The 12833-nt window shown below is 44.5% G+C and overlaps 1 protein-coding gene across 1 annotated transcript in view; it reads left to right on the forward strand.

Annotated features, from left to right (window-relative positions):
- The window catches only part of HYDIN (HYDIN, axonemal central pair apparatus protein), a 299281-nt gene that overhangs the window by 244862 nt on the left and 41586 nt on the right, over nucleotides 1-12833 (forward strand). Inside the window, exons 55-62 of the mRNA XM_012641507.1 lie at nucleotides 1192-1396; nucleotides 1955-2190; nucleotides 3241-3392; nucleotides 3502-3691; nucleotides 7475-7577; nucleotides 7784-8071; nucleotides 9173-9315; nucleotides 11603-11821. Of these exons, the coding sequence (XP_012496961.1) occupies nucleotides 1192-1396; nucleotides 1955-2190; nucleotides 3241-3392; nucleotides 3502-3691; nucleotides 7475-7577; nucleotides 7784-8071; nucleotides 9173-9315; nucleotides 11603-11821 (1536 nt within the window). The remainder of the gene's footprint in view (nucleotides 1-1191; nucleotides 1397-1954; nucleotides 2191-3240; nucleotides 3393-3501; nucleotides 3692-7474; nucleotides 7578-7783; nucleotides 8072-9172; nucleotides 9316-11602; nucleotides 11822-12833) is intronic.

The following is a 12833-nucleotide window of genomic DNA, read 5'->3' on the forward strand; positions in this document are numbered from 1 at the left end:
CCACTGTGATAGGTTTCGGGGATGGTATAGAGGGCGACGCTAAGTAAGACTGCCCCTTGGCAGCACTCTGAAACCGGGCGAGAGGAGGAAAGCTCCTGACAACCAGAGGAGCACACGCTACTGCCATGCCTCGGGATGAGTCCCCGGGGAGGATTCTGAACACCTCGCCAATACCGTGCACTTGTATTGCTCCCAGGGGAGGACTCTAACCACCTCGCTAATTTCTGCTAAGGTTTCTAAATCTAGCAGGAGGCCCTGCACAAATCCCAGCTGCCAGAGCATGAATCCAGTGAGACAGAACACTGGCACGAGTCGTGCAAAGCCAACTTACCGCTCACACGTAGGCAGCAAGAACCTACAGAAGCCTAGGATTTGTGGTGAGCTGGTCCCTTAAGGCTCAAGAAAGCTGCCCAGGGCAGGTGGAGTCTTTTCTGTGCGTGCCCCACTTCGCACCACAGCTGGAAGACGCCAGAAGCATTCTGGCCTGTGTTTTATACCGCAGAGAAACTTGGCTCTCTGAGCTAATTGCAGGGCATCCTGTTCTAGGAGGGATGAGGACAAAGCCGGGGCTATTCCGGACAGTTCCTCTTTGTCTCAGGGCACGGCATTCTCAGCACATTCTACAGTTATCCCAAAAACTACAAGTGGGAGGGGGAAGAGCCAGTCAGCTAAGGACACCAACATCCTTTTTTTTTTTTTTTTTTTTTTTAGTACTAATCCTTTGCCAGATGCTGTGCTACTTACTTCACACCTATTCTTTAAACCTCCAGAAATCTCTGGGGTAGGAACTTTAGCCCCATTTTATAGATTAAATAAACTGAGACTCAGAGAAGGAAATTGTCCAAGATAAACCAATTAATATATAGCAGGATTGGGCTGCAAATGCAGGAGTATCCGACTCGAATGATAACCACTATTCCATTTCACACCCCTCTGGTCGCGATTCCCACCTGGGTGGAGAAGTGTTGTATGATGTGGGGACTATCTGTCCCCTCAAACCCTCGGATCAAATGTGACTGGCCAGAAGGAAAGTGCATGGAAGGAGGCACTCCAGGAGAAGTGCAGGGGCCGGAGAATGCCTGTGGGGAAAGGCCCCCTTTCCCTTCTCACCCCACCTCACAGCCCTGGCGAAGGTCTCAGACTGTCACCCACTCTGCCTCCATCCCTCCCCTTCCCGCCCTTGTCCTGCAGGCCCGCTTCTCCCTCGGCATGTTCACCGTGTACCCTGGGTTTGGCTCCGTCTCTTCTGGTGGACAGCAGGTCATCACCGTTGACTGTGTGGCTGACCCCGTGGGAAGATGTGAGGAGTTCATAGCCATTGACATCTCCGACCGAGACCCGAGAGACCAGCCTTCCGGCATTCCCTACACCCTGTTGGCTGAGGCCTGTCTGCCAGGTACTGGCCACTCACTTTGGACAGTACCACTTACCAGACTTTCATTTGTAACAGCCTTCCCCTTCAGGCAAGTTTCTCCAAAGATGTCAAGCAGATGTGGCTGGGCTGCTTGCTTGGGACCCTAGAACTTCCTCTAGTGTCTCCAGCCATATTTTTCCAAGGCATGCATACCTAGGAGAGGATATGCAGCTTCAAACTCCTGGCCTTTTCGAATCTGGGCCTGGATTCTCAGATGAATAGTGTTATCTGAGAGTCCTGATGACATGGCTGTGGCACCGAACACAAAGTGGGCCAGATGCCTCCTTCCCTCCAAAGCCCACCCCAGATCTCGGATCTTACCATTGGGAGCAAATGGCCGATTGGGACATGGCAACCAGCAAGAACAATACAAAAGAGGAAGACACGATAGAATTTGTCCCATCACTCACACTCCCTTGTGTGAATTCCGTTACCTCTCTGTGATTCTCCCTTGTGAGAATCCAAAGCTCCAAATTAGGAATTACAGAGCCGGAATCTGGCCATGGGGCAGCGTCTCACGGTCTTCCCTTCACTCCCCAGCCTTTGTGACTGACAACATTGCCTCGATATTTGAGGAGCACCAGATATGTACCAGCCCCAACCTACACCACATCCTGCAGACCATAGAGAGTGGGGGGCTGTTCGTGGAGGATGAGAATAAGTTCGTCTTCTGCAATGTCCTGGTGGGCCATCAGGCCAAGGCGCGGTTCAAGATCAGCAATGTGGGGAAGATCGCCTGTGATGTCAGCATTGTAGTTAAGCCTGTCTCCACTAAGGTAAGAAGCTCCAAGTGGCCCCAGCCCAGCGTGGCTGGCATAAAGCCAGGGCAAAAGCTCCAAGAAGCCACTGCTCTGGGGCGTCAAGACATGAGTGGGAATGATCTGGCTCTCAGGCTGTGCTACAAGTTATGTGCGGTAACTGGGCGATGTCCCCTACACCAAGGGCCATACGTTTGTCCCAGGGGGTGTCTCCTCTCGTGCCCTTGTGATACATTGGTCGGCGCCAGTGAGCAGCTCACTCACCCATTAAATGCACCCTGCGTGCCTAAATAGACAAAGCCTGGGGGAGAGCCGGAGACAGGCACCAGCTTCGACCTTCAACTGCATGTTCTTCTGCTAAGGGAGTCTTGGGGGTATCGGATTACAAGGGCAAGGTGGAATGGGGAGCATTTGCTGAGCCCTCCTGTGTGACAGGCACTGTGCTGAGTGATTGATTTGTTGAATACATTTATTGCCTCATGTCATTTCACCCTCATGACAACTCTTCAGACTTTATGTTGTCATCCCCATTTTACAGTTAGGGAAACCAAAGCTCCGAAAGGCTCAATTCTTCCCCTAGGTCCCAGAGCCAAGCTTCATCCACGTACAAGGTGAATACCAAGTGCCCCTCTCAGGGTCCACCAGACTCGAAACTGCCCTCTCCCTCTGAGTCAGATCATACTGGGACCCGTTTTCCTCACAGCGGAACAGAAAATTCAGAATATCGAGAGGGGGCTTAATCAATGGGTTTCTGTCACCCTAATTTTCCAGTCGAATGTGCAGCAAATACTGTGCAGTCCTATATCGGCTGCTTCACTTCTCTGCCCAAAGGTGCAATCTGGACTCAGGAAGTCCTTGTGACCCGGAGCTGGTGGTGGTCACAGCTGAGGGTCGTGGGGAGGTCACCGAGGGGGCTGGTGTCAGCCTAGGGCTACACAGAGAGTGTGCATTCCCAGGAGACCATGTAATCCCTTTTATGACTTGCCTCAGGCCTTGGTGACATCCATTCATTATTCTCTGATCTTATTTGGGACACCAAGAAGCAGCTTTCTCTCTATTCTGTGCCAGCCCTTCGCCCGCATCATCGACATTTTTGAAGTGGAACCCAACAAGATGTGCATCGCCAGTCGCTCACACGCCTTTGCCACAGTGTCCTTCACGCCGCAGACCTTGCAGACCTACCAGTGCATCTTTGAGGCTACCTTGGACGGCCTGCCCAGGTACCCGCTCCCAGTTCCCTGCCGTGCAGCAGGGCTACGGCCACACTCTCTGTGCAGTGTCATTCCGGCCACGCCAGGCTGACAGGCCTCAATCTTCCCATCCCTGCAGCAACCTGGCCAAGAACAGAGGACTCACGTTTGATATCACCGGTGACGGGAACCTCCCTCGGGTGACCATTGTGCGGCCCGTTCTCCACAACCAGCATGGAAACCCCTTGCTCCTCTTTAAGAGGCTTCTGCTTGGCCACTCGGAGAAGCTGCCCCTCGTCCTCAAGAACAACGGCACCATCCCTGCCCAGGTACCGCCTGAGCGCGAAGCCCAGGGCGGAAAGGGGGAGGAATCATCCAGAAGTTAGACTTCTGCCACTGGGCTCTCTGCCATCCTAATGGGGACTTCTTCGAGCATCCCCGTACATTAACCAGTGTGGAAGGGACATGCAGAGGGAAATGTGGCACGGTCTGTGTCCTCAGGGAATGTGGGAATGCGGGTTGCACGACACACTAATAGCCACTGTGCAAGGCACGTGCAGTGAGTGGGCAGGATTATGTGTATTTTAGTATCTTCTTTAATTTTTTCTATAATAAACGTTGCATTTTTTAAAATTTTTTATTTGTAAAGATGTATAGGGTACATGCAAAATTTTGTTAGAGGTATATAATGCATTGTAATTAAGTCAGGATATTTAGGGGGTCCATCTCCTAAGTATAATACATTTTTGTTTAGTCACCCTACTCTGCTATGAAACGTTGAATTTATTCCTTCTAAGTGTATGTTTGTACCCTTTAACCCACTTCTCTTCATCCTGCCTCCTGCCTCCACTCCCCCTTCCCCATCTCTGTTCTCTGTCTTTCCACTCTCTACCTCGCTGGGATCAGATTTTTTTAGCTCCCACATATAAGTGAGAACATGTGATCTTTGTCTTTTTGTGCCTAGTTTATTTCACTTAAGATAATGACCTCCAGTTCCATCCATGTTGTTGCAAGTGACATGATTTCATGCTTTTTTATGGCCTAATAATAATCCATTGTGATAACAATGCATTTGTAATGAGGAAAATACAATTAAAAAAAACTTCATCGGGGTGATAGATATAACATCGAAAGGGAATTTTGATTCGATGATTAAATTATGGTTTTATTTTTACCAAAAAAAGTGGTAGATTGTGGAAGTGTTATACAAAGGACTGTAGGACTCTTGAAAATGATCTGGTTTCATCCAGGACATAAAGGACAAATTCACTGTAAATGACATTTGAGCAGGACACTGAAGGACAGCTGGGTTTCAGCAAGTGGGCGTGAAGTACATGCATCCCAGGAACAGAGAGAAAACTGCAAAGGCCCAGAAGCAAAACAAGTGTGCGGTACTGGCAGGAACTAGCAAGCACCGAGCTCCGTGGAGCGTGAGGTGCAGGGAGAAGAGCAAAGGGAGATAAAGACAAAACGAGAGAGTCATGGGGCGACTGTGCAGGGCTTTGGATTCTATGTATATATTACATTATTACTATTGTCCTTGCTGTTATCGCTCTTATTGTTTACACATTATAGCTCATTTAGATTTATCCATATATTTATCATTTTTGTTGCTCTTCATTCCTGCACATCCAGTTTTCCATCTGAAATCTTTTTCCTATCAACTGAAGAACACTCAGAAATATTTCCTTAATGTGGGTCTGTTGGTGGTGAATTCTCTCCATGTTTATTTGAAAATCTCTATTTATCCTTCATTTTTAATGTAATTTTTACTCGCTGTAGAATTCTGGTTGGCGGTTGTTTTCTTTCAGCAAATGAGAGATGTTATTCCGACTTGTTCTGGGTTCCATTGTTACTACTGACATGTCAGCTTTAAGTCCACAATATTCTTTTAAGGCGTTCTTTGCTCTGATGACTGTCTTTAACATCTTTACTTTGTATTTGTTCTCTGCAGTTTTACTATGATATGTCTAGATATGGATTTCTCTAAATTTATCCTTCTTAGAATTCACCAGACTTCTTGATTCTATGGATCGATGTCAAATCAATTTTGGCAAATTACTAGACACGTCTTCAAATATTGCATCTATTCCATTCTCTTTCATCTCTCCTTCTGGGATGCCAATTAAATGTATGGAAGACCTTCTCACTGTATCTTCTGTATCTCTCAACATCACTGTATTTTCCATTCATTTTTCTCTGGGCTTCATTCTGCATAATTTCTTCTGACCTGTCTTCAATTTATTAACTCTCCCTTTAGCCATATTGAATCTGATGTTAAACCTTTCCATTGAGTCCTTAGGTTGTTATTTTTTTCAGTTCTAAAATTTCTATTAGGTTATTTTTTAGATTTGAATAATTTATTTTTATGGTTTCTAGATTCATGGTGGAATTGTCAGACATGGCTTTTATTTCTTGAACACGGTAATCATAGCCATTTTTGCAGTCTATACCTGATAATTCCAAAATCCAAAGTCCCTGTGGATGTGTTTCTGATATCTGCTATTTCTGCTCATTCTTGCCCGTATTATCCTGTCTCCTCATGTGCCTGGATATCTTTTGATCATGTGTTGAGTATTATATTTGAAAAGTTATTTAGAAATTATTTTGTCTTCAGAGACAATTTTCATTTGCTCCTGCCCAACATTTTGGGACACGAGAAATTCAGGATCACCTTAAGCCAGATTTAGGGTTTGATATTTTCTGGATTACTCAGATGATTCAGAGCAGGAATGCTATCCCTGGGAAAGCTGGTTTATATCCAGCTCACCTTTCATCTTTTGGTGCATACTTTGGAGTCCCAGCCAAGAGCAAAGAAAGGACTCTTAGCTTCACAGCCTTGGACTTCTGCCCTCGTAGCACCAAGAGACCATCAAAAGCACAGACAAGCCTCCCATCTACCTCTTACAGATTGGCAAGTGCTCTGGGACAAAAAGAGCCTAAAAAATCAGACTGGCCTTTCTGGATTTCTAGGCTCTTACAGATCTTAGTCTAGTTACTCTTCATCATCTTCTTAGCTCTGTGATGCTTTTAAATTGTTTTTTGTATGTTTAGTCTAGTATTTTCTTGAATTCACTTTACCTACTTTACCCTTACTCTGCATTGTTTCCATTATTGTGGCTGTATAAAATATTTCAGCATCTAGTTCAGTGAATTCCTACCCACCCACTCCCTGTTTTTGTCATTTCTCTGAACAGTTTTGCCTCTTAGTCTCTCAGATCAACTTTAGCATATTTTATAATGTTCCTCAAAAAAATCCCATTGAAAAGCCTATGAATTATTTGGGGAGAATTTCTACTTTTAGAGTATGCAGACTCTCTACCAAGAGCAACATTTAGGATTTCCACCCATATATTTAGATCTTCTATTATGTCACTATTTCTTACATATCATTCCTCTGTATAGTTTCTTATTAAAATTATTTCTAAATACAAATTTTTTTTGCCTCCCATGTGATACCACTATTTTTTCTTCTTCATGCCTCATTCTTTATATTATTTAACTTTGTTCATGGTGGTGCCAGAATTCCTGTCTTCTAACAAGGTCTGCTTACTTTTCAGACCTCAAATCAGATGTACCGCTTTAGTCTTATTTTCCTTACAATGAGCCGGCAACCACCCCTTTCTCCAAGGAGCTCAAATGCCTACCTTGTTTTTTCTGTTATCTTAATAGGATGCTCAACATGACATATCAGGCAACTAATGCATTGTACCTAGGAGATACTGATTTTTTAGGAATTCACATTCATGGAAGCCCTCATAGAATTACGAGTATTCATTTCCATTTGATTAATTTAGCATATGTCTTACAACTTTGTCTGTTAATAAAACAGGCATTGTAAACCCCATTTTGACACCACCTGGCTGCATGATCAGGAAAAATGACCCACACTCCTTGAACCTCCAGCTCCTCACTTCGATAACAAGGGCTGATCGGACCGAATTTTCTTTTGTCCCCTTCAGGTCTAATATTTACTATTTCCCTCCCTTAATAAGAAACTCAAAAAAGTGAATACTAGGCACAATGACCTTTGGGGGTCCTGACCCAAACGCAGCACAATATCTCGGCCCAGACTCAAAGCCCAGCTCTCAGTCCTGCTTTCCTTCTGCCAGCTGCATGTGGACCTGCACGACCAGCTAGGAGTCTTCTCGCTGAAAGGGAGGCCCACTACCTCCTACATCTACATCACAGAGGAAAACAAACCAAATGAAAAAGGTAAGTGGGGGGAGGGTGCTTCTAGAGAGCAGTGGTTCTTGGTGGCTGGTTGGTTCGGGGACCATTCAGGGCCCAATCTCGTCACCCCTGGCCTCTAGCTGGGGCTCATGCTCGTGCTAGGGCTGCTTTCCCTTCTACCAGGGTCTTTCTGGGTACATATTTCTTTAAACTGGTTGTCAATCACATCTTCTCTTTTCTCTTTGCAGCAAAGAAAGCTCACACAGCCTCCCTGGTTATTTCTCCTGGCAATACAGCTGAAATTGATGTCTTTTTCCAACCCAAGAAGGTTGGGAAGATCAGAGGCACCATCCGTCTGTCAGTGATCAACAACCAGTACGAGGAGACCATCATCTATGTGGTGGGAGAGGGCTATGAGGATGACATCACCTTGGACAACATCCATGGGCTGGTGACTCCCGCCAGCCAGGAGGCCACCAATATCTCTGACCTTGCAGAGCTCGTAGAGGACAACAGTGTGGTCGACTTGGTGGCAGGTGGGAGAAACAGCAGTGAGCTGTTGACAAGTATTGGCTTTAGGGTCACTTGAAACGAGAGTGAAATTTAAATAACAAGTTGGCTAGCTTCCTGAGAATTTCAGAATGAATCTCCTCTTCATTCTTGTGTTCTCTGTCTTGCCTGTCTCCGTCTCTGCATCCATCCTTCCATGAATTCTCGTGTTCACTCAATGAACGTGTATGAGCACCCGTGTGTCTGTGCCAGGTACCATGCTCAGCCCCAGAGTTGCAAAGATTAATAAGAAAGTCCCTGCTCTTAGGGAGTGTATAGTTTGATATATTCAAATTCCAGTCCAGCTAATAAGTGAATAAATGCCTCTTTGCAGTTTTCCCTGTCTGTATCCTTTAGCTGGCTTGGGTTGGCATTGCCTGTCTTGTTTAATTAGAAGGGTATGGATTTGGGCCACCTCTAGAACTTCATTCTCCACGGCATCACTACTCAATGATCAGTATGAAATTACAGCACCAGCATCACCTGGGAGCTTGTTAGAACTGGGAACCTACTGGATCCAAATCCACATTTTAACAAGATCTCCAGGTGATTTGCATATGTATTAAAGCTTAAAGTGCTGTTCTACAGTCTATCAAGCACTAAAGCCTCATTTACTTGCCCATATTCTTTGGGGTAGGAAACATATACTTCATTGTTATCATCAAAAAGCAATTGTTAAGCACCCTAGTTATGTGGCTGATTGCTATACAGCGAGTCATAAACACAGTCCCACAGTTTTTCTAGGAGCGTAATTACAGTGCTGGAGTGTACAGTAGATGGTCTATACAGCATGCATTGCAATCAACACTCCTCACGTGTCTGGGGTGTTACCCCTGTTTGAGGCTACAGGGTGAACTCTCTCTTGTCAAGGCTCAAGCAGTGAACCTAAGTTCAGAAATCAGATTTCATACCTATAATGGGGTTGGCAAACTTAGCAAATCAGAATACAAGAGTCCTCAGTAAATCTGAACTTCAGATAAACAATGAATCAGGGTGAAGCACAGTGTCTGTCAGGTACTACCTCCTGAGGGAGCAGGCCCTCCAAGGAGGCCAGGGAGGACTCACCAGCCTTTTGCTTCTAACCCCAGCTTCCCTGGTGGACCACATCCAGTTTGGGGACTGCCGCATTGGAAACAGCTATAATGTGAGCTTCACGGTCACTAATCACAGCCATGTGAACATGATACGATTTGAATGGCCCGTTTTAGCTACAGTGACTTTCTCCCCACAGGTAAGTGAAAACCATTCACTGTTACCTGGACTCCCTTGGGCCTAAGCCACCCCCTGTCTGATTATCAGCCCTTTCCCATGGACACATGCAATGGGCTGGAGACCCCTCAGGCTGGGAGGCAGCCCAGGGACCATCCTCACTCATACCTGGTACTGAGGACACTGTTCATGTCCCCCCCGGTTAAGAGGGGAAGACAGAAAACGAAGTCTGCCGAGACTGTTGCTAGGCTGATGTTGAGGAATTCCATGGAGGCCTGTGTAGATGAACACGGGTCCCAGTCTTCCTGTCCCACAGTGTGAACCTGTGTCTCTAGGTGTGTGTTCTTTCAAGCATTACTCCTTCAAAAGTGCTTCACCAAAAGCTAAAATGGGGGCGGTGGGTTCTGTGGACAACTGAGTTTTAGAAAATGTCACAAGTTACATCTTTCTCTTAAAGATTCCCAGTATCCTTCAGTAGATTAAAACCTAGTTAACTTTGTTTGACGTGGAATTTTCTAACCTCTTCTTTTAGCATCTCACAGAGCACATTTTAGGAATTGCTGACCAAAGCTTACCATTGAACAAAGCCTAGGACAACTTCGTAGCAGATCACTGCCTCTGACCAGCAGTTACTTTTTATAGACAGCTTGCATCTGAGTTCCCAGGACACTGGGACACCCAGATGTCTCCACTGCCTCCTGCTCTGTTTACACACAGCCACTGAGGCTGCTCAAGTTTGGCACTCTAGGGGGATGGTGCAAGGAGGTTGGAAACTCTGCTTTGTCACTTTGAAATCTTTGAGTGCTATTAGGAGTAAGTTTTGCTTCCTGGAGGGATATAAAGTTCATTTGAATCTTCCTGACAGATTCCAACCCCAACATGGCCCAAATCCTACCCTAAATAGTAGCTAGTGTAAACTGAGTGCTTACTGTATGCTAGACACAGTTCTAAGACTTGGTTAATTCATTTAATTCTTACAACAACCCAAGAAGGTAAATACTAGTATTATCTGCATTTTACCTGCCAGGAAACAAACATGGTATAATCTAATAGGGTAATCTAATTTTGAGCATTGTTTTTGAAGGCAGAGATAAGCTTCTTATAGTCCATTTACATACACAAACACATACATGCACACACACGTATGCCTTGGGAAGTACTAAGCTCTCTTCTCCCCTCATTTTCCAGAAGAGGGAGAGTGTTTCATCGGGCAGAAACATGATAGGACTGTCATATGTATGGTAGATAAGTAGGTATATGTGTGTGTGTGTGTTTACTAAATCATAAATGAGTTTATTCTACAGACCAAATTGGATGTTCCATATATCTGGTTATGCTTCAGCAATTCTCAAGCTTTTTCGTCTCAGGACTCCTTTATGCTCTTAAACATTATTGAGAACCCCAAAGAGCTTTTGTTTGTGTGCATTATGTGTATCAATATTTACCATATTAGAATTTAAAACTGAGAATATTTAAAAGCATGTACATGTTCATTTTAAAATACAATAGTAAACACCTATTACATGTTCATATGAATACCATATTTTCATGAAAATGGCTGTATTTTCAAAAAATTGAGCGAGAAGAGTTGCATTATTTTACATTTTTATACATTTCTTTGATATCTGGCTTCATAGAAGACAGCTGGATTCTCATATCTGCTTTTGCATTCAATATGATGCAACATCATATGGCATGTAACCTCTAGAAAGCTCCATTGTATGCTCATGAGAAAATGAGACTGAAAAAGTCAAATAATATCTTTGTATCACGATGAAAATAGTTTTGACCTCATGGACCCCTGAAAAGGTCTTGGGGATCCCAAGGGTCCCCAGAACACCTCCTGAGTTCTGCTAGTATACTGTATTCATCTGCCATAATCTGTATAGATAGTATTGATGAAGAAGTGTAAGGTGGTTGAGTGTGGCATTTGCAGCCAGACTGCCTGGGTGTGAATCCAGCTCTTCCAACATTAATGGCCTCGAGCAAGTTTCACGTCCATAAAACGGGAGTAAGAGCTCCACCTCTCATAGGGTTGTTGTGGGGATTAGTGGAATCATGTAAAGATTTAGAATAGTGCCTGGAGCAAGTTAACAGTTTGGTAAATATTAGTTGCTCCTCTTGTTATGATTACATTTCTATCTAAGAACCTCTTATACATGTTTAAGAGTCAATCTACATATACAGGCTTGACTGATGCATTTTTGCCAAGACTTTTGGCTCCATCCCTTCTCTGGAATATCACCAGCAGGTATCAAGAGTCCTCAAGATTGAATTCTCAAAAATACTAATACCAGGCTTTTCCCCAGGTGGGCCACCTCCACCCTGGGTGTGCCAAGGATGTAGTGGTGACCATGAAGTCAGACGTGCCCATCAACCTGAAGAAGATGCGGGTCAAGTGCAAGCTCTCCAGGATCACGTTTCAGCTCCCCACAGACCAGGTCCCCGACTGGGATGACCGAATGCGCACAGTCAAGTGGGTGGACGTGCCCAAAAACACTCCTGGGACTTTCACTACAAAACGAAAAGTAAGTGGGGACATCAAGGGCAAAGCTGACCAGGCTTGGATGCCTCCTGCTCTCAAGTTTGGTGTCTCATCATTTCCTTCTTTCATGGAAAAAATAAAAGGTACCCGTTCTACTTGACCTTGATTTCAAAAGTGACGAACCAAAATTCCACGCATGCTGCCTGCCATTCATACTGCACGTCCCACACATCATAATTGGTGACCCTTTGGCTTTAGTCTTGATAACCAGTTGAGGGAGTCCTCCCACCTTTTTCTTCTTCAAAAAAAGTCGCAGCTAGTCTTTAATTGTTTCCTTTTTCTCTCAGGTGTCCAGAATTAGATTAGCTATAGTCTTTGGTTCATGACAAGATCTCATCTTTGGCCCATGCATGCCCCTCTTTTATTCATTCCTTAGCTTCCTTTTAAGAATATAATAAGCAGAGACTAACCCATACCCAACATGGGGCGTAGAACATTAACTACCTGTGTGGTTCTCAGCCACTCCATCCCTCTGCCTCCCTCCTAGAGGTAATCACTATCTTGACTCTTGTCTTGTTTATTCCCTTGGTTTTTTGTTTCTTTTTTAACCTATGCATTCTAAAAGGTATATTGTTTAGTTGTAGTTTTTAACTTTATTTTTCTGAAAGATTATTGCATGTGATTGTCCATATTGTTGCATGTGGCTCTAGTATATCCGTTTCATTGCTATATGAAATTCCAACATTATTTATCCTCCTCCTTCTTCTGAAAATTATTTGTGGTTTTGCTATTATGGACAGTATTTCTATGAGCGGTACTGTTCATATGGTGTTCAGTTGCAAGAGTTTATAGTCCTAGAAGTGGAATTGCTGAGTCACTGGATATGTGAACATTCAACTTTGCAAGATAATGCCCAAGTGTTTCCCAGAGTGTCTGTGACACTTATACTCCCGCAGCAAAGAGATCTTATTGATCCACACCCTCGCATGGCATTGTCAGACTTCTTGATTCATTTGAATGAGTGGGAAATGGTCGCACAATAGGCCTAATTTGCA

The sequence above is a fragment of the Propithecus coquereli genome, unplaced genomic scaffold (genome assembly GCF_000956105.1).
Source record: "Propithecus coquereli isolate 6110/MARCELLA unplaced genomic scaffold, Pcoq_1.0 Scaffold165, whole genome shotgun sequence".
Classification (NCBI taxonomy): domain Eukaryota; kingdom Metazoa; phylum Chordata; class Mammalia; order Primates; family Indriidae; genus Propithecus; species Propithecus coquereli.